The sequence below is a fragment of the Ailuropoda melanoleuca genome, unplaced genomic scaffold, assembly GCF_002007445.2.
Source record: "Ailuropoda melanoleuca isolate Jingjing unplaced genomic scaffold, ASM200744v2 unplaced-scaffold11384, whole genome shotgun sequence".
NCBI lineage: Eukaryota > Metazoa > Chordata > Mammalia > Carnivora > Ursidae > Ailuropoda > Ailuropoda melanoleuca.
In genome coordinates this window covers 944,749-967,160 of record NW_023179820.1, presented here as the reverse complement: position 1 = coordinate 967,160, position 22,412 = coordinate 944,749, and the positions used below count along the sequence as shown (strand labels likewise).

General features: G+C 37.0%; 1 protein-coding gene across 9 annotated transcripts in view; it reads left to right on the top strand.

The window, feature by feature from the left end:
- The window catches only part of PRKDC (protein kinase, DNA-activated, catalytic subunit), a 247,506-nt gene that overhangs the window by 41,639 nt on the left and 183,455 nt on the right, over window positions 1-22,412 (top strand). For all 9 annotated transcript variants that reach the window (XR_004622659.1, XM_034650151.1, XM_034650152.1 and 6 more), the window contains 5 exons: window positions 10,773-10,879; window positions 12,926-13,016; window positions 13,818-13,981; window positions 14,690-14,842; window positions 20,118-20,225. Coding sequence is in view for 8 of the 9 variants with exons in the window: in XM_034650151.1 (XP_034506042.1) it covers window positions 10,773-10,879; window positions 12,926-13,016; window positions 13,818-13,981; window positions 14,690-14,842; window positions 20,118-20,225 (623 nt within the window). In the remaining variant the exon portion in view is untranslated. The remainder of the gene's footprint in view (window positions 1-10,772; window positions 10,880-12,925; window positions 13,017-13,817; window positions 13,982-14,689; window positions 14,843-20,117; window positions 20,226-22,412) is intronic.

Genomic DNA, 22,412 nt, shown 5'->3' with positions numbered 1-22,412 from the left:
ACCGAAATGTGAGACCTGAATTCATAAAATGTAGGCAGTAAACTCCTGGATATTAAGTAATATTTTCTTCTGTCTCCTCAGGCAAGGACAACAAAAGCAAACATAAGCCCAACTTTAAAATAGCAGTTCTCTCATAGGGAGTTCATGAAATGAACACTTCTCAAACTAATACTAAGTAATGCTAATATCTTAGATGTTATACTTGTTAGCATGATCTTCACATCAGTAAGTCTTAAAAAAATTAGTTTTCACTTTTAATATGATAACTATTGCTAGTTCTAACCCACATAAGAAAAGATCTGGGGGGGGGGGAGAGGTCCTACTGAGTCCCAATTGTGAAAAGCAGTGCACACACCTAAAAGTCTGAGTTTGTGAGAAAACTGCTCTCTTTCCTTGAGAGGAAAAGCACACCCCAAATTGTATTTCTGCAGTATTGCTGCTACTGTAGTTTAACAGCTCATTGAATACAACTTACTACAAATTTTTTACCAAGAAAAGTTGGAGTGAATAATTGAGAATTGTCTTCCATGCTCACAGACTTTCTCAGACTCTCAGAGCTTATGAGCACATGACACCATTGTCTGCAGCCACATCCATCCTTCTACAACTCCAGGTGGCAACATACACACTAATTCATTAACATGATCCCAAGATCCAACCTTGTTATGTTCTATATGAACAAAAGCAGATGAACTTAAAAAGGATGCTTAGCAATCAGTGTTTCAGATTCTATTTTACTGAGAAATTATCTGGTTGTGCAATGATTTTCTATTAATTTACTCAGTCTAAGGTTTCAAGTTACCTACAGAGCTTAGAAATTATTTTCCAGCTGTTGGGCCACAAAACATAATTACTAGGGAAATAAAAAGTTTGTCCAAATCATGATTTAGTTTAGTTGAACATAAATTTATGACATTTTTCATAACTTAAAAGTTATGAAGGACTGTTCGTGACGATGAGAAAGTTCTGGAGATGGGTGGTGGTGATGGTTAGGCAACATTGTGGCTGTCGTACATTTAAAATGGTTAAAAGAATACATTTTATGTTTTGTGTGTTATACCGCATTAAAAAGTATTATGAGAAATAATGTTAGCATACGGGCTTAGTAAGCCTGAATAGGGAAAAACAAACCCAAGTAGAATAAAATGTACACTTGTATTAAAAAAAGACATTTTAAGTTTATTATTTTTTTAATTTAAATTCATTTAGCCAACATACAATACATCATTGGTTTTTGATGTAATGTTCAATGATTCATTATTTGCATATAACACCCAGTGTTCATCACATCATGTGCCTTCCTTCATGCCCATCACCCAGTTACCCCATCCCCCCCAACCCCTCCCTTTCCATAACCCAGAGTTTGTTTCCCGGAGTCAAGAGTCTCTCATGGTTTGTCTCCCTCTCTGATTTCTTCCCATTCATTTTTCCTCCCTTCTCCTATTGTCCTCTGCACTATTCCTTGTATTCCACATGAATGAAACCATGTGATAATTGTCTTTCTCTGATTGACTTATTTCACTTAGCATAATACCCTCTAGTTCCATCCATGTGGTTGTAAATGGTATGCATTCATCCTTTCCGATGACTAATATTCCATTGTATATATGAACCACATCTTCTTTACCCATTCATACATTGAAGGACATCTTGGCTCCTTCCACAGTTTGGCTATTGTGGACACTGCTGCTATGAATATTGGGGTGCATGTGCCCCTTCTTTTCACTACATCTGTATCTTTGGAGTAAATACCCAGTAGTGCAGTTCCTAGGTCATAGGGTAGCTCTATTTTTAACTTCTTGAGGAGCCTCCATACTGTTTTCCAGAGTGGGTGTACCAGCTTGCAATCCCACCAACAGTGTAAGAGGGTTCCCCTTTCTCCACATCCTCGCCAACATTTGTTGTTCCCTGTCTTGTTAACCTTAGCTATTCTGACTGGTGTAAGGTGGTATCTCATTGTGGTTTTGACTTATTTCCCTGATGCTGAGTGATGTTGAGCATTTTTTCATGTGTCTGTTGGCCATTTGTATGTCTTCTTTGGAGAAGTGTCTGTTCAGGTCCTCTGCCCATTTCTTGACTGGATTTTTTGGTTTTTTGGGTGTGGAGTTTGAGAAGTTTTTTATAGACCTTGGATACCATCCCTTTATCTGTCGTCATTTGCAAATATCTTCTCCCATTATGTAGGTTGCCTTTTAGTTTTGTTGACTGTGTCCTTTGCCATGCAGAAGCTTTTTATCTTGATGAAGTTCCAATAATTTATTTTGACTTTTGTTTCCCTTGACTTTAGAGACATGTCTTACAAGAAGCTGCTGTGGCTGAAGTCAAAGAGGTAGCTGCCCTATGTTCTCCTCTAGGATTTTGATGGATTCCTGTCTCACATTTAGGTCTTTCATCCATTTTGAGTTTATCTTTGTGTATGGGGCAAGAGAATGGTCTAGTTTCATTCTTCCACATATGCTGTCCAGTTTTCCCAGCACCATTTATTAAAGAGACTGTCTTTTTTTCCATCGGTTATTCTTTCTTGCTTTGTTGAAGAATAGTTGACCATAGAGTTGAAGGTCCATTTCTGGGTTCTGTATTCTGTTCCATTGATCTTTGTGTCTATTTTTGTGCCAGTACCTGTCTTGATGATCACAGCTTTGTAATATAACTGGAAGTCAGGCATTGTGATGCCCCAGCTTTGGTTTTATTTTACAAGAATCCCCTGGCGATTCAGGGTCTTTTCTGATTCCATATGAATTTTAGGATTGCTTGTTCCAGCTCTTTGAAAATATTGTTGGTATTTTGATAGGGATTGCATTGAATATGTAGATTGCTCTGGGCAACATAGACATTTTCACAGTGTTTATTCTTCCAACCCATGAGCATGGAATGTTTTTCCATCTCTTTGTGTCTTCCTCAATTTCTTTCATAAGTGTTCTGTGGTTTCTAGAGTATAGATCCTTTACCTCTTTGGTTAGTTTTTTTCCTAGGTATCTTATGGTTTTTGGTGCTATTGTAAATGGAATTGATTCCTTAATTTCTCTTTCTTCTGTCTCATTGTTAGTATATAGAAATGCAACTGATTTCTGTGCATTGATTTTGTATCCTGCCATGTTGCTGAATTGCTGTTTGAGTTCTAGCTGTTTTGCGGTGGAATCTGTTGGGTTTTGCATGTAAAGTATCATGTCATCTGACTTTGACATCTTCTTTGCCAATTTGAATGCCTTTTATTTCTTTTTGTTGACTGATTGCTGATGCTAGGACTTCTAGTACTATGTTGAACAATAGGGATGAGAGTGGCCATCCCTGTCGTGTTCCTGATCTTAAGGGAAAAGCTCTCAGTTTTTCCCCACTGAGAATGATATACGCTGTAGGCTTTTCATAGATGGATTTTATGAAATTGAGGTATGTTCCCTCTGTCTGTATACTTTGAAGAGTTTTAATCAAGAAAGGTTGCTGTATTTAGTCAAATGCTTTTTCTGCATCAGTTGAGAGGATCATATGGTCCTTGTCTTTTCTTTTATTGATGTGCTGTACCCTGTTGATTGATTTGCGAATGTTGAACCACCCGTGCATCCCAGGTATAAAACTCGCGTGGTTGTGGTGAATAATCCTTTTAATGTACTGTTGGATCCTATTGGCTAGGATCTTGGTGAGTATTTTGGCATCCGTGTTCATCAGGGATATTGGTCTGTAATTCTCCTTCTTGATGGGGTCTTTGCCTGGTTTTTGGATCAAGGTAATGGTGGCCTTATAGAACAAGTTTGGAAGTTTTCCTTCTGCCTCTGTTTTTTGAAACTGCTTCAGTAGAATAGGTATTAAGTCTTCTTTAAATGTTTGTTATAATTCCCCTGGGAAGCCATCTGGCCCTGGACTCTTGTTTTTTTGGGAGGTTTTTGCTTATTGCTTCAATTTCCTTGCTCGTTATTTGTCTATTCAGATGTTCTACCTCTTCCTTTTTCAGTCTTGGTGGTTTATAAGTTTGCAGGAATGCATTCATTTCTTCCAGATTGCCTAATTTGTTGGCATATAATTGCTCATAATATGTTTTAACAGTTGTCTGTATTTCCTTGGTATTGGTCTTGATCTCTCCCCTTTCATTCATGATTTTATTGATTTGGGTCCTTTCTCTTTTCTTTTGGATAAGTCTGGCGAGAGGTTTATCAATTTTATTAATTCTTTCAAAGAACCAGCTTCTAGTTCCATCTCTGTTATACTGTTCCTCTTGTTCCTATTTCATTGATTTCTGTTCTAACAATATTATTTCTCTTCTTCTGCTTGGTGTAGGCTTTATTTTCTGTTCTTTCTCCGGGTTCTTTAAGTGTAAGGTTAGCTTGTGTTTTCAGGATTTTTATAATTTTTTGAGAGAGGCTTGGATTGCTATGTACTTCCATTGTAGGACTGCCTTTATGGCATCCCATAGGTTTTGAACTGATATGTTTTCATTCTCATTAGTTTGCATGAGTTGTTTAAGTTCCTCCTTAATTTCCTGGTTGACCCATTCATTCTTTAGCAGAATGCTATTTAACCTCTAATTGTTGGAGTTCCTTCTAAATTTTTTCTTGTGATTGAGTTCCAGTTTCAAAGCATTGTGGTCTGTACAATATGCAGGGAATTATCTCAGTCTTTTGGTATAGGTCTAGATCTGATTTGTGACCCAGTATGTGATCAATTCTGGAGAAAGTTCCATGTGCACTTGAGACGAATAAGTACTCTGTTGATTTAGGATGGAATGTTCTATATATATCAGCGAAGTCCACCTGGTCCAGTGTGTCATTTGAAGCCCTTGTTTCTTTGTTGATCTTCTGCTTAGATCATCTGTCCATTGCTGTGAGTGGGGTATTGAAGTCCCCTGCTATTAATGTATTATTATCAATATGTTTCTTTATTTTGGTTATTAATTGTTTTATATAATTGGCTGCTTCCACGTTGGGGGCATAGATATTTACAATTGTTAGATCTTCTTGTTGGATAGACCCTTTAAGGATTATATAGTGTCCCTCTACAGCTCTTACTACAGTCTTTGGTTAAAAGTCTAATTTGTTTGATATGAGGATTGCTACCCCAGCTTTCTTTTGAGGTTCATTTGCATGGTAAATGTTTCCCCAACCCCTCACTTTAAGTCTGGAGGTGTCTTTAGGTCTAAAGTGAGTCTCTTGTAGACAACATGTGTATGTTTTTATCCAATCTGATACCCTGTATCTTTTGGTTGGAGCTTTTAGCCCATTTACATTCAGAGTAACTATTGAAAGATAGGAATTTAGTGCCATTGTATTGCCTGTAAAGTCACTGTTTCTGTAGATTGTCTCTGTCACTCTCTGGTCCGTGTTACTCTTGGGCTCGCTCTCTGTTCACAGAATCCCCCTTAATATTTCTTGCAGGGCTTGCTTGGTGATTACATATTCTTTCAGTTTCTGTCTGTCCTGGAAACTCTCTCTCTCTCTTTCAGTTCTGAACGACAGTCTTGCTGGATAAAGTATTCTTGGCTGCATGTTCTTCTCATTTAGTACCCTGAATATATATTGTCAGCCCTTTCTGGATTTCCAAGTTTCTGTGGATAGGTCTGATGTTATTCTAATGTTCCCCCCTCCATACATAAGGAACCTCTTCTCCTTCGCTGCTTTTAGGATAGCTTCTTTTTCTCTATGATTTGCAAGCTTCACTATTACATGTTGCGGTGTTGATTTATTTTTATTGATTTTTGGGAGGGGTCCTCTCTGCCTCTAGGACATGCATGCTTCTTTCCTTCCCTAGTTTAGGAAAGTTCTCAGCCATGATTTGATCAAATGTACCTTCTAGCCCTCTCTCTCTCTCCACGCCCTCTTGATCCCAGTAATTCTGACATTGATTTGTTTCAAGACATCATTAAATTCTCAAAGCCTTTGTTCCTGGGCTATTAGTTGTCTTTCTCTCTTTACCTCAACTTCCTTCTCATCAGCCTGTCCTCTAGATCATTTATTCTCTATTCTGCCTTATTGATCATAGCTGTTAGAGTATCCAGTTTAGACTGCATCTCATTCATAGCATTTTTGAGTTTGGCCTGATTGATCTCATTTCCGTCCTTAGAGATTCTGTATTGTCACTTATCCTTTTTTCAAGCCTAGCTATTAACTTTATAATTGCTATCCTGAATTCCACCTCTGACATCTTAATTATATCCATATTGATTAGCTCTGTGGCAGAGAATATTGCCTCTGGTTTTTTCCTTTGTTGTTAATTCCTCCTTCTAGCCATTCTGTTGAGGGGAGGATGAGTGAGCGAATGAACAGAGTTCTAAATGTCAACCACGACCCAAGCAAAACGCACCCTAGTAAAAAATCCAAAGTGGTTGGATGCCACCACAGAAAAGTAAACAAAGCCAAAATGAAACTAAACCATAAAAAAGGGTGGTAAACAGACACTCTAATCTCACAGGGTGGACAAAGCAAGGTGATTTACTTGTTCCTGATTGAATTTTGGTCTGTTTGTTAGAAGACACTACATCCCAAAATTGCAAAGAAAGCAAAACTGTATATATATATAAAAAATTGAAGAGTGAAAAAAGGACTAGAATGAAGCATGTATAATGTAGATGTGAAAAAATAAAAGTTAAAAATTGACTTAAATCATAGGTTGGTAAAATAAGAATCTAGTTGGAACAGCAAAAAGGTTAAAAAAAAGAGTAAGAAAGAAAAAGGAAAGAAAGAAAGAAAGAAAGAAAGAAAGAAAGAAAGAAAGAAAGAAAGAAAGAAATGGACAGTTTTAGACTGAAGGATAAATGAGTCATGAGGAAACACCTGGAGCTCAATTTACTATTTTCCGCTGGCGCTAGAGTTTTACAATCTTGTGGGATCCATAAGCTTGTCATTTACCTGTACTTCTAGTTTGTCTTCTTGGAGCGAGGCCTGCTTGCTGCTTCTCAGGTATCTTTGCCTAAGTAGAGTTGCACCATCCCTTGTCAGGGGGATGGGTTCAATGTAAGCTGATCATCTGAGTATCTTTTGTTCCCTGGCAGCTTTCTACTTCCTTTAGAGGGTCAGAGCAAAGATGGCCGTGCCTGGATCTCCGGCCCAGAGCCGCAAGATCACGGTCCTCCCTCTTCAATAAACCCTCCAGGTCAACCTGTCTCCTCTTCAGTGTGCCCCAAACTCTGCAGACACTCCCATGGTTCGTCCCCACTGCAACTCCCCCTGGGGGGATTTCCAGGGACCCAAGAGCGCCTCCGCTTTGTGTCTGCAACTGCGAGCGGCTGTGGGCTCACACGTGCACACTGCTCCACTGCTCCCAGGTCACAGTTGGGTGCTGCCCTTCAGTCCTGTCAGTTGCCACCGCCACCCTGAGAGCTGTTGCCCAGTTGTGGGAGCAGCCGCTTCATCCCTCTTGGGTTGGTAAACAGCCAGCACATTCTGGTCCTTTTCATGGTGCTCAGAGAGCTGTCTCCCTACTGGCCCTGCTCGCAGTTTGTGGCAGCCGGAGATGAGAGTCCCTCCTGGGCTTGCTGACCATAACCAGTTGCCCTGCTCCACTTCTTGGGCTCTCTGTGGGTTTAGGCACCGCAGTTCTTTCTGTGCATCCTGGGATCCTGAGACTACAGTGACCCATCTAGAATTCTGCCCTTTTCATCCCCTGAGCCCCTTTTAGAAAAGGATGTATCTCACTGGAGCAGATTTCTAAGGCTTCCAATTTTGTTTTCCGGTGTTATATCACTTTCCAGTAGCCAGCTTATGGAGGCTCCCTCCCCCTTCTGTTTATCTTCTGATATTCCCGCCCACCCCTGCAGATTCACAGCTCTGCACCTCTTACCTTGCAAAAAGTAGTCGTTTTTCTGCTTGTGGAGATCCAGATATATTTTCTTACATCTCAGGCTGAATTCGTGGGTGTTCAGAATGGTTTGATAGATATCCAGCTAAATTCAAGGGACCTGATGAAATGAGGTCCCCTACTCTTCTGCCATCTTAAGAATGCCCATTTTAATGGCTAACAGACACATGAAAAAATGTTCAAAATCATTAGCCATCAGGGAAATTCAAATCAAAACCACATTGAAATACCACCTTATGCCAGTTAGAATGGCAAAAATTGACAAGGCAAACAATTGTTGGAGAGGATGTGGAGAAAGGGGATCCCTCCTACATTGTTGGTGGGAATGCAAGTTGGTATAGCCACTCTGGAAAACAGTGTGGAGGTCCCTTAAAAAGTTAAAAACTGAGCTACCCTATGATCCAGCAATTGCACTAATGGATATTTACCCCAAAGATGCAGACGTAGTAAAGAGAAGGGCCTTATGCACCCCAATGTTCATAGCAGCATTGTCCACAATAGCTAAATCGTGGAAGGAGCCGAGATGCCCTTCAACAGATGACTGGATTAAGAAGATGTGGTCCATATATACAATGGATTACTCAGCCGTCAAAAAGAACGATTTCACAGCATTTGCAGCAACATGGATGGGACTGGAGGAGATAATGCTAAGCGAAATAAGTCAAGCAGAGAAAGGCAATTATGATATGGTTTCACTCATTTATGGAACATAAGAAGTAGGAAGATCGGTAGGAGAAGAAAGGGAAGAATGAAGAGGGGGTAAACAGAAGGGGGAATGAACCATGAGAGACTGTGGACTCTGGGAAACAAACTGAGGGCTTCAGAGGGGGATTTCACAGCAGACTGGGATAGGCCGGTGATGGGTATTAAGGAGGGCACGTATTGCATGGTGCACTGGGTGTTATATGCAAATAATGAATTGTGGAACTTTACATCAAAAACTTGGGATGTACTGTATGGTGACTAACATAACATAATAAAAAATTATTATTAAAAAAAGAATGCCCATTTTAAAAGTTTAAACCAAAATTATTAAACTTGTCTCCTTTACCAAAGGTATGCCTTAACTATGTAATATGGTTTCCTAAAATGTTTCTGAATTAGTTTTTCTAAGATTTTTTTTTAAAGTATGGCACATTTAAAGCATTATAGTGAATGCTGATAGCATTTTCACAGAATTACAGGAAAATACATTTTACATTTCACCTGTGTAAGGCACAACAGAGCTCTTTGAAGAGACTTTATAATCTAATCTATTAATACTCTCCAAATATAGGAGAATGTTATGCACATAGGGAGAAGTAAGGCCTTTGTCAATTCAGGCACATATATACACCAGCAGATGCAAAGCCTATTGCTTCAGTTCTGCAATTTGAGTCATAGTTCAAGAGACACAAGAGTGAGACAAAGCACTGACCAGTCCAGATATCAAAAAGCTGGGTTTTTTTTTTCCGGTATATGAAATTCTGAAGTAATTTGAGCTCAAAGAAAAAACCAAACAAACCAAAACAAACAAATAAAAATCCAGATCCTCTCTTCATCTCCGGCCCATTAACGAGTAGATCTCTAACATCTATACATAAAAGGTCATCAAGTGGTAAGCAGACAAATTCTTAGTTATTGCTCCCATCCATGGAGTCTAGCTTATTGGGCATAAGCAAACCAAAAGCACAAAATTAGAGAAGAACTAGATAAACAGAAAGCAGAAGTAAGGTTCTATTATCATTTGGGATTCATTCCTGGAGCCAAGAGAAGATGTGCTGGGATTAAGCCATCCAGCAAAGCAGCTTACCTGGGTCTGTCAGCCCATCTAGTGGGCATCTCCAGAACTAGTGAAAAATAAGTTTATAGCTTTAAAATTTTAACTCTGCACTGGTATAAAGTGTACACGTGTCAAAGATTTTATTTAACTCAGTAGTAATAAAGGAAGTAGCAAAATGTTATACTGGCTTCTGTAACCTGAATCTAATCATGAGAAAACATTAGACAAATCCAAATAGAGAGACAGTATACAAAATTCCTGGCATATAATTTTTTAAGTGTTCAAATCATGAAATTCAATGGAAGACTGAGGAACTTTTTCAGTTTATAGGATACTAAAAAGACTGGACAACTAAATATGACATGTGGTTCTGAACTAAAGACATTATTAGGATCAATGCTGGAACATGAATGGAGCTGAGGATTAATTGTGGGTAATGTCTTAAGAGAAGTATCAAGATTTGGATAGTTGGCATGGCTGTCAAATAGGAGAATGTCCTTGTAGGACCAAAGTATTCAGGGGTTGTGGGCATCAAGTGGTTCAGGAAAGAAGTTTTGTACCATACTTTAAAATTTTCTCTAAGTTTATGATCATTTCAAAAAAAATTTATAAGAAGATACTTTACAGCTCTTTATTGCTCCTTATTGAGTTTTCACCATAATAGTTTTAGTGTCCCTTGATGATTCTTCCTAATATTCATTAATGCTATGATGGTTGCAAAATAGTGATTTTCCAACTCCATCACTCCTGTATACTAGTCGGCACTCTACTGTGAAAAGTAACTTTCTTTTCTCACCTATTTTTATTAGTGGGGACTTGTGGATTCTTATTTTTCCAGTGACTCTAATCTTTTATTGTTATTATTAATTTTGAAGCTCCGATTGTTCCAGATTTGGCCTCCATATAAAGAATGGAGGCTGGCTGCTTTTCTTCAGGCACCTCCTTACTTCTGGAATCACAAAGTGATTCAGGCTCCTCCTATAAATACGGGTCTGCCCAATCTCTGGAGTTAGCCACTTCTCCAAGGAACCATGTTTCTTTTAGTAGACAATGATGTTTAAACCAGGACAACCACTCTAATTTCTTTTTGTTGTAGAAACAGTATTTTAACCATAATTAAAATTAGGATTTTAATGCTTGTATTTGGCAATATTTTGTGTTCTCCCTAGTATTCATCAAAAAAATGAGTGAATGCTATTTAAAATTGATTTTTGTTTGCTGTTGATAGATGAGACCAAGAACAATTGGGAAGTGTCAGCACTTTCTCGGGCTGCCCAGAAAGGATTTAATAAAGTTACATTAAAGCATCTGAAAAAGACAAAGAACATTTCATCAGTAAGAAATCCCTTCTATTTTCTTTACCTTAAACAATACTGAGATTAGATTCTAATGCTTATGAAAAGTAAAAATCTTCGTTTAAAATGTTAATTCTTATATATAAATTATAGTATAGAAATAATTTCAATATATTTTTAGCCATAAGAATGTAAGAAATATTAACTCTTTGGTTTATTGTCTTGATCTTGTTTTCCTGTTTTCTTCACCTTCAGATGTATTTAGTGGATAATAAAAAGTAATAAGTTTCCTATGCAATAAGCAATCAGAATATTGATATTATGGGTATGTAAGAGTGAATCATTTACATATTAGATCTTAAAATATATCATTTTATCAAGTTTAATTCATGCCAGTTTTTGTGCTTTTTGGTGATGATTTCTTGAGATCAGGTTTTTGAGATGTGGCATATAATGTAATAGGGAAAAAAGAATAAAGGGAGAAAACAGTAAAGAGAAAATATGTAGTTCAGGTATGAAGTAAAAATTAAAATTTGAAAAACTTTTAATGTCTAGAACTGATAATGCAAGCTCTAGGGTAAATTCTTTCCACCTCATTATCTTTGACAGCTTTTGACTGAGAGGTTGCATGCAACTGGAAATGGCTGTCTAAAAAATATATATTATTTTATCATATATAAATAAGGCAAGATAAAATTACTTGGACATACTTGAGATAAAATTTCTTTACAGATACACAATCCCTTATTCTCTAAGAGAGTGGTTCTTGAAGTGAGGACCCCTGTGGGTTCCAGGGTGCAAGGCCAAAACTATTTTTACTGAGTGACATTGCACTGTGGTGTAATGGTGGGTAACACTGTTGGTTCCTTAGCACTTTATTCAGCCTTGACCCTTGAACACATGTTATTTTAATGTTCTGTGTGATGAAACAGGAAGTATGCATAAAGCAGTCTGCCGCTTAGTGCAGTGTGACGGTTGTCTTCAGGAAAAGTACTTTTGTGATGCTTTGAGCTGTGAGCGCAAATAGCCACTACTTCACGAGCACCATTTTTACTTGAGCAACTAACAAGACAAACTGTGGCTCTTCAGTATTTGGCAGAGATTTTATCTAAAATGAATAGAGTGAGCCTGTCACATCAAAGAAAACATTTGAGATTATTTGTTGCCAATGATAAAATTCAAGCTTTTTAAAGAAAAATTAAATTTTGGAAAACTTGAAACCATCACCATGAGCTTGACAGCTTCTCAGTACTCAAAGATTTTTCTGAAGAGATTGGTGATATTAACAAATGTGATTTTTTTTTTGTAGCAAATGTAATGAAATGTGTCAACATTTGGAAGATTTACATAACTGAGTAAACCAATATTTTGAGGTGACTAGTACATTATGTTACCAAATCATGCATAGGTAAAAAAATCCACTCAAAGTGCAAGATAGACCAGTGTATTTTAATGTAACAGACCTTACCACTTGTTCAGTTTCAGAGTAGTATCAAAGAATAACCACAGTTATCTAAAAAGACTATTAAAATACTCCCGCCTCTTCCAAGTGTGGCCCAAACAACGTATCACCATAGTTGTTTTCTAGTGAGCCAGACAGTAAAGAGGTTTGCGCAGATGTGAAACAGTGTCACTTTGCTGAGGTTTTAAATTTTATTTGGAAAATATAGTTACTTTTCCTAAAAATATGTCATTTGTTAACATGTAATGGGTTTCATATTTTTAAATAAAATAATAACAATGTCAGGGTGTTAACATCTAGCATGATAAATATTAATAAATATGATCCACTTTAAATAAAAGTTCTTTGGGGATCCTCAGTATTTTTTAAGGGTGTAAAGGGTCCTGCCAAAACTTTGAAACTGCTGGCCTTGGAAATGGATATTTGACTGCAAAATTGGAAAACATGTGACTTCTGTCCATGAATTTGCAATAATATTAACAGCAGTACTCTGAAGGATATAATGAGCCATTGAGAGACATTAGTAACAGAGAGGGTCATAAAATAGTTTATTTTTTCCTCTCATAATTCTCTTAATTTTTAACTCTGTTATTATCACATGTATATCATCGTTCAAATTTGCAGAATGAAGCACTGTCCTTAGAAGAAATAAGGATTAGAGTAGTACAAATGCTTGGCTTTCTAGGAGGACAAATAAACAAAAATCTCCTAACAGGTAAACTTTGCTTTAAAATAGACTTACCTCTGTAGAAGTATTTGTACTTTAATTTAGGTGTATAAAGATCATGGTATATTCTGGTATTTGCTCCTATATGTGATTTATATATTTTCAAATATGATTACAAAGAATAGTATTTTGCCTAATGAACTGCTTTGACTATACCTATGCAATGTGGATAATTCACAACTAGCTGGGAAAATGTTCTAGCCTGATTTGTTAAGGACGTTTTCCATTTTGAAAGAGAATCTAATTTGACACTTTTTAAAAAATACTAAACATTGTGTCAGGAATTCAAAGTTAATCTTTTTTAAAATCTAATATTTTTAGTATTTGGATATTTTTAGAGAGTGTTTTTGATTGGAATCAACGATTTAGATTAGTAAAAATTCATCTGTATTTTTAGTTTTGAAATTTCATATTAAGTATACTAGTGACTTTTGGTTATTTAGGAAGTTAGAACCTATATTGGGAAAATAAATTTTACAAAGGGGCGATTTTTAATAAAAATAATATTCATTTATCATTTTTCCACATAACATCTAAAATAATTCTTACTGAAATTGGAAATTCAACATTCTAGACTGTTAAATTTGTTTTAAAGTAATTTTACTTTAAATCAAAGTTAGAAATAGTTTGTCAGTGATTTCTAATGTTGTAATTACATGTCTTAAGTAAAACAGAAAAGGAAAGATGAATAACGTACTTAAAACACTGTTTTCACTAATGAATTGTAGAGCAATTGGTATTAGAAAGATTTTGAATGAAAACGTGCTCTTCCTGATTTTTTTTTAACAGTTGCATCCTCAGATGAAATGATGAAGAAATGTGTGGCATGGGACAGAGAAAAAAGACTCAGTTTTGCAGTACCATTTATAGAAATGAAGCCTGTCATTTATCTGGATGTGTTCTTGCCTCGGGTCACAGAATTAGCTCTTTCAGCTAGTGACAGACAAACTAAAGTACTTTTATTTTTCATTATATGTGATTTAGAATCTATGCTTTTTAAGACCTGCATTTGTTAGGAAATAGAGAATATATTTCAGCAAATTTCAATATCATTAATTTTATATTTTCCATAATATGGTAATTAGACAATGATTCAGTTATCAGAAGTAGTTGTCACTGATAAAAAGGAAATATCTAATAGATAATAACCTGGCAAAACATTAATATACCAAAAACCTGTTCATAATAGAAAATACAATACAAAGAGCATTTAAAACTGATTTCCAATCTGCGCACCGTTATCTCCTTCACCTGGGAGATTAGAAACAATCTCAAGTTTTTATGAAATTCATTTGTACATTTCCAAAGTACTTTAAAAATATATTTATTAAAAGTGATGGTTGAAAATGTGTTAACAAATGAAGCAAAGTTCTGTAGTAATGGCAGCAATGAAATACATTTCTTTGAATGTACTAGTCCCAAATTGTCTACATCTTTTAAGATTTAATTCTTACCTCTTGGTTACAGATTAAAGTGCACAGAGCATTAATTTTACACAAGAAGTGCTACTTCCAGTTAATTTATATTTATATAAATATATATAATTTATATCCGCTGTACAAGTTTTTCTTTTTAAAGGGCTAAATTGGGTAACATTTCAAAATATTCTTCCATTGTAAACTTGGAAACTTAACCTCTGTTGAACTCCTGGCTTATTTTAGGTTGCAGCTTGTGAACTTTTACACAGCATGGTTATGTTTATGTTGGGAAAAGCCACTCAGATGCCTGAAGGTGGTCAGGATTTCCCACCCATGTACCAGCTCTACAGGCGAACTTTTCCTGTGCTGCTTCGCCTTGCATGTGATGTAGATCAGGTAATGATTTTGAATCTGACACAGTTGCAGAACTTAAGAAAAAGTTGGTTCTAGTTCAGTGATCATCAAAGCTTGCTGCAAGTTGGAATACCCTGGGGATCTTAAAATGAATACTGTAACTTGGCTGCTGTCCCTTCTGACTGATTTTATTCCTCAGGGATTTGACCTAGGGATTGGGACTTTTTTTTTTTAACGATTATTTATTTGCTTATTTATTTGACAGAGAGAGAGAGAGACAGGCAGCGAGAGAGGGAACACATGCAGGGGGAGTGGGAGAGGAAGAAGCAGGCTCCCAGCAGGGAGCCCGATGCGGGGCTTGATCCCAGGACCCTGGGATCACGCCCTGAGCCGAAGGCAGACACTTAACGACTGAGCCACCCAGGCGCCCCAGGGATTGGGACTTTTAAAAGCTTTCCTGGCAATTTTTAATGTGCCACAATTTGGGAATGAGTCACGGATCTAGTTAACAGTTACTGATAGGATAGGCATCTAAAGCTGAGTTGGCCGTCTCCCGTCATGTAGGGACTTGCAGTCTCAAGGAGTGAAGAGATAAGTAACCATGTACAAGATTGGAAATGTTGACAAATGGCCTCCTCCTGATGAATTTGTGGCAAATTCTCCATTGCTGCAATGAAGCAGAAAAAAGTGGAATTCTTAGTTCAGTTGATGAAGTTAATATATCTCTGATACTAGGCTGCACACATAAAAAAGGAACTAAATGGAAAAGCTCATTTGAAAATATAGATGGAAAATTCTTCACCATATATAAATGAATACAATCCAACAAAGTATTAAGATGTGCTGTGATTAAATAGGATTTTTGTTTAAAACTGGAAATTTATCATAGAATCAGATGTCAGAAGCAGTGATTCTCTCCATAGAAGCCTAAAAGGTATTTGTCCTGCTAAACTAGGAACAGTTTAATGTTATCTTTAATATGATAAAGAATGTCTCCCTGAGAGCTAGAGCCAAATCATCCCCTGGCATGAAGCACTAATGCTGCCTTGTGCTTGGGCCATGACAGAAGCCCAAGGTGAGAAGTGAGTTGACGTGTTGAGGGGCACCTCTAGCACCTAACCAGAGAAGTGCCTTCAGTGTGGAGTGGTTGCTTAGTATTCATGTGCATTTAGTTAATTATTTCAAGTGGTTGTATTTGGGCCTCTCACCAGGTTGTGAGTTCCCAAAGGACAGGGACAGTAGAAAGGAAGGAGAAGAGATTATTATTTTGAATATAATTTTTTAATTAAACCTGGAAAGCCCAAAAATACCAACTGATAAACTCTAGAAGTTAATAAAGGAGGAAGCTGATGAATTACAAAACAAAATTCTCATATATGAGTATTCTTATAAATATATATATATATATATATTTTTTTTTTTTTTCTTTTAGAGAGAGAACTGGGGGGGAGGGGCAGAGGGAGAGGAAGAGAGAGAATCTTAAGCAGGCTCCACCCCTAGTGTGGGGGCTGACGCTGGGCTTGATGTCATAACACTGAGATCATGACCTGAGCCTAAATCAAGAGTCAGATGCTCAACTGACTGAGCCACCCAGGTGTCCCAGTGTTCTCATATCTTTAATATTAGTATTGGCCACTTGGAAAATATGTCTACAGCATCTCATTCATAGCAGCATCAAATATATATACAAAATGTCTATAACTAAATTTCAATATGCCAGGCAATGTTTATTTTATGAATATAAAATGAACATGCTCTGTACTTGAGGTAGAAGAATCAAACTTGAAAAAATGCCAGCTCTTCCCTAATGAGTCAGTAAGTTTGGTATCATTCCAGCATAAAGTCCAGAATTAATTTCATTTTAACCCAAAAAATAATCTGAAAGAATAATTGCTTGAGTCTAACCAAGAAAAATATTGAAAGGGTAGAGTACTAAAGGAAGTCTTGCCTTAGCAGATGTTACAGTGAAGCCATGTTAATTATAATAGGGTCGAACTAGGCACAGATAGGTCAGTGGGAGGGTCTCCTAGCTGCCAAGTGGACCCATGTGTATACATAAAAATTGTAGATATGGTAGAAGAGGCTTTCTAAGTTAGAAATGGATCGTTTAGTTAATCATATTAGGCCAGTTGGCTAACATGAAAAATTGATTTCAAATTAAGAAGGAAAAACAAACTATAAATATATTACAGAAGAATGTAATGAGTTATAGCATGTCTGTCTATGTGTATCTTTGGATTGGAATGGTCTTTTTCATTGAGTAAAGTATGTTACTTAATATAGAAACACATGAAGCTAAAAGTAAATCTCCATCTCATCACCCCTTTCCTAGTCTTATTCCCCTGGAAAAGCCACTTTCTCCTCTGCTGAAAGGTTGGTGAATATATGCCCAGATCTTTGTAAAAACGTGTTTTTACAAACATGCATATATGTTTTATTTATTAAAAGGATCATAACATTAAAAAACTTTTATGTACAAAATGTGATTTCTGTTACTTGGATGGATTTTGTTATCATTACGTTATAGGCATCCTCCCATGTTTTTCCCTAAAGTCTGCATAGAAAGGGAGATTTTCTTACAAAATATAGAAGGCAGATGTATAGAAGAAAAATGTTAATGTCTTGATAGTTTTGACTTTTTAAGTATTGAAAAATACTGAATGCCAAAAAACCCATAATTTTTATATATATATAGGTAATGTAGGGAAATTTTTTTGCAACATTCCACAGAAGGTAAAAGCTTGAAATTGGCAAATGGATAAAGACCACAAATAGGCAGTTTATAAATGAAGAAATATATATGGCCAATGAAACATATTTTTAAATATTTTCTTTTTAGTAAATAAGGAAATTCAAATTAAAATGATATTGTTTACATCTGTTGTCAAATATTTTATTAATTTTTTTTTAAAAAGGTTTTATTTATTTGACAGAGTCAGAGAGAGAGCACAAGCAGGGGGAGCAGCAAAGTGAGAGGGAGAAGTAGCCTCCCTGCTGGGCAGGGAGCCCGATGTGGGGCTGGGATCATGACCTGAGCAGATGCTTAGCTGGCTGAGCCACACAGGTGCCCCTGTTGTCAAATATTTTTAAAAATTGACAGTGTTTAGTGTTGCCAAGCATGTAGGGAAAGGATCTTGGGCGTTGTGGCTGGTGAGAATGTGAATGGGCACAGGCTTTTTGTGTGCAGAGCAAAAGGAAGGCTGGGTGATCTGCAGCCCTGGTCCAGTACTTTCATTACTAGAGATGTGCTCAGAACAGTGTATGTGACTTTTCAGTGATCTCTTCCTAATAGTCAGAAATACCTACATTTCTAATAATAGGATTTGGGCAACTGGATCATGGTATATCTATATATGAGATACTAGGCAGCTAATAAAATATTAATATAACTTATGTATTTATATGAAAATATTCAAAATTAAGAGGAAAAGTGGTTACAAAAATGTATATTTATTTTTACACATGCATATATGTATATTTAAATGTGTGTAAATAAAATATTTTGAAAGTTACAGTGATTGTGAATGTTCACAGTGGTTACCTTTGTGTTGTAGGATTTATAGATGGTTAGTTTTCTATATTTTCTGTAATTTCTGTAAGGTATGTATATATATACATTTGTGTGTATGCATGTGTATTATATGTATATAATTTACATACTATGGATAAGAGAGTATAATTCTTTTGGAAAAAAAAAAAGTGATGTGTTAAGACAGTTTAAACTTCCACACTGAAAGGTAAGAACTTTTACTCTGAGTAATTCTAAGGTTAGAAAGATACTCTTTTGGGGAAAAATATCCAAGGGCAAGAGGTCTGTGTTGTTTAGTCTGAGTCCTGAGACATTTTATATGGTTTTGACATGATATATGTACCAAAGTGCCTCATTCTTGACCTCAGTGTCAGTGGGGATATAAAACTCCCCTGGATTTCTTGGTATTCCTATAGGAGCCTTAGTTTTGTGAGACACAGAAGAGTTTAAGATACAAAGTTTGCCTTCATTTCTGCTGTAAGCATTTTAATTTTCATATATAGCCATAAACATTTTACTTTTCATGTATAATGAGGATTAGATATGTAACCACTTTGTCTAGTAACTGCCGTGATCCAAAAGGATAATAAGACTTCTTTTATTTCCCCAAGAGATCACATGGTCACACCAGATTAGGCCACTAGGTTAAGCTCCCAAGGTTCCAGGAAGATGAGTACTGTTTCCCTGGCTATCCTTTCAGAGGGGAGGAGTCCAGGCCTGGTAGACATCCCCAGATGTAAAAGCCAGAGACCCACAAGGCTCTGTGCTCCTGGACAAACTTTATTTACATTCTAGAAGGTTGAAGTGAGAACCCAAGATCTTTTCCATTTCAGCTCCAAGTGGTAAAGATTTTACTCCTTCTTTTTGGCAGGGTGAGAGAGTTGATTTTTTTGTCCTGTATCTCTTATTCTGTGATATGGGTTTTAAAGTTTGTATACGTAGGGTGTTGATCTGGCTTTCATTTTGTCACCACAAGGGTGTGAATCACACTGTAGGGCACCACATGGTCGTTATTTGCCTTTTTTTTTTTTTTTTTGGNTTTTTTTTTGAGAGGGAGAGGGAGAACGAGGTGGGGGGGATGGGGCAGGAAGTGCGGGAGAGAGAAGAGTCTTAAGCAGGCTCCATGCTGGGCATCGGGGCTCAATCTCATGACCCTGAGATCATGACCTGAGCTGGTATCAATTGTCAGATGCTTAACTGACTGAGCCACCCAGGTTCCCTGGTCACTATTTGCTTTTTAGTTGAATAATGTTAATGTCTCTGATCCAGAATACCTTATATGCATGTTTAGAATCAAATTATTGAAGATAAATTTTTTTTTTTTTAAAGATTTTATTTATTTATTTGACAGAGATAGAAACAGCCAGCGAGAGAGGGAACACAAGCAGGGGGAGTGGGAGAGGAAGAAGCAGGCTCATAGTGAAAGAGCCTGATGTGGGGCTCGATCCCATAACGCTGGGATCACGCCCTGAGCCGAAAGCAGGCGCTTAACCGCTGTGCCACCCAGGCGCCCCGAAGATAAATATTTTTAAAAAACTATCAGTACCTGCCTCCACATTAGAAGAACAATACGTTTTAGTATGCGTTGTTTTCTCTGCTTGACTTTTAGGAAAAAGAGAAGAAGAGCTAGAAAGAACATTCTCATCATTGAATTTTAACTAGAAAAGGAAACTAATAAAACCACTGTAGTTTTATCATTTAATTTTTCCTGTCATTTAAACAGAACTCTTTCCAATATTAAATTACTTTAACATAAAGAAAATAAACTCTAATGGTATTGTTCTTCAGGTGACAAGGCAACTATATGAGCCCCTAGTTATGCAACTGATTCACTGGTTCACAAACAATAAGAAATTTGAAAGTCAGGATACTGTCGCCTTACTAGAGAAGATATTGGTAAGTAGTGGTTGATTCTTTTCCTGTTATTCGCATCGACTAGTTATATTTGATCTACATTTAGAACTTTAAGAAAAATTACCTGTCAAGATATCAAAATGTAGCAGGTAGCTAGATCATAGTCTTTTTTTCTTTTGTTTTAGAGAATTTGTGAAATGACATTTTAACCGACAGGGTGCCATAGTTATTTACTGAAATGTTACTTTTAAATATCTGCAAGCAGTGTACCCTTTTTTTCAAAGATTTATTTGTTTGAGAGAGAAAGAGAGAGCACAAGTGGGGGAAGGGCAGAGGGAGAGAGTCCTCAAGTAGACTTCATGCTGAGTGCAGAGCCTGACATGGGGCTCGATCCCACAACCCATGAGATCATGACCTGAACCAAAACCGAGAGTTAGGTGCTCAATCAACTGAGCTACCCAGGTGCCCCTGCACATTTTGTGTTGTTATATTGTCCTCTTTTTTGGGAGATTGGTTATAATTGACAAACTTCATCTACATTAAGGCTCTGTGTGTGTGTGTGTGTGTGTGTGTGTGTGTGTGTGTGTGTAGAGTAGAAGAAGTGAATAAGAATTCTTGGACTTTTTATCAGTTGCAGTACCCTCTTGAAAAAAAAATCCATAGTACAATAATTAAAAGGATTTTTTGAGCTTATCCAGTTTTCTCCTGCATTCAGATGCGACAACTTAAGAGCCCGAGAAAGAGTATCCATTTCTGTAGAACTATACGGAGACTGTAGAGGTAGAATAATTAAGATTTGATCACTGGTTCATTGAGGGCAGAATCAGGGAGGTCAGCTAAAGCCTTAGTGTATTTTGACACTGATTTTATTATAATTTTCTCAGTTTTTGCAAATGAGTTTACATTTGATTCCTTTACATGTTACATGTCGTCTTATTTGATTTTACCTGTTTTTTCATACTATAATTTGCTTTTGTCATATATTGACTTTGGAATCAGAGGCTCCAGTTAAATGCATAGCAAGTTTGTCCAAACACACGTCTTTTAATTCCATGTTTTTGTAAACTGATTCCAATTTGAATCTGTGTGCCACCACTTTCTGTTAACTTTGAGAGGAACTCAGAGAGGAGCCAGAGGAAATAGGGAATTTGACATTGGGCATCTGGACAGAGGAAATAAAGGCAGTAGGTGCTTGGTGTGTTTGTGAGGATTTCGGCTGATGTGTTCTGCTTGCATGGGAGCATATTGCAAGGTGGGCTGGACAGACATTCCAGGCAGAGGAGCAGAACATTGCATGTAGGGCAACCACATGCTCCAGTTTGCCCAAGACAGCCCTGATTATCCTGGTTGTGTAATTAAAATAGTGCTTTTTTACTCTCAGAGTTACCCTAGTTGGATGCCATGTTGTAGGTAGCGGGAGTTACTGGACATTTTAAATTAGGATGGTGACATGGTATCTGTGTTTTAATTCCCTGCAGTGTCTACCAGTGAGCCCTGCCTATAATAAATACATTTAATTAAATTTAACTTGTGGGGCACCTGGATGGTTCAGTCGGTTAAGCGTCTGCATTCAGCTCACGTCATGATCCCAGGTTCCTGGGATCAAGTCCGACATCGGGCTCCTTGCTCAGTGGGGAGCCTGCTTCTCCCTCTGCCTGCTGCTCCCCCTGCTTGTGCTCTCCTTCTCTCTCTGATAAATAAATAAATAAAATCTTTAAAAAAATTTAACTTGTGGCTTATTTGCATTCAGATGGATTTATTATGTTTCTTTTCTGAAGTTTTTATCTTAGCTGTTTCTCTTCCCCTCTTGATCCATGAAGGGGGCTTAAGTAAGGGTTTCAAAAAGAAATCAGTTAAGATCATGATAATGTAAAGTGAGATAGCTAAGGAAAGGAAAGGTAAAGGAGGAAATGTAAAGTTGATACAGCACTTGAGTGAAAGCATGTCTATAGTTTTCCAGTAAGAATTGCTAATTCCCTAATGTCAGCACATGCATTATTTACCACCGCTCTAAGAAGCAATAAATATCACTGTTTCACATTTCCACATTTAATTGCTTCTTAAATTCTAATTAGCACTATAATCAAAGATTTTGCATGTAGCAAATAACTGGGGATGTTAAGTAGAAGAACTCCCTTATTTCAGTGTTCAGTATAGTTTTAGCAGGGGAAGCGGCGGGCGGGGGAGAATTAGGCTCCCTGCTGAGCAAGGAGACTGATGTGAGGCTCA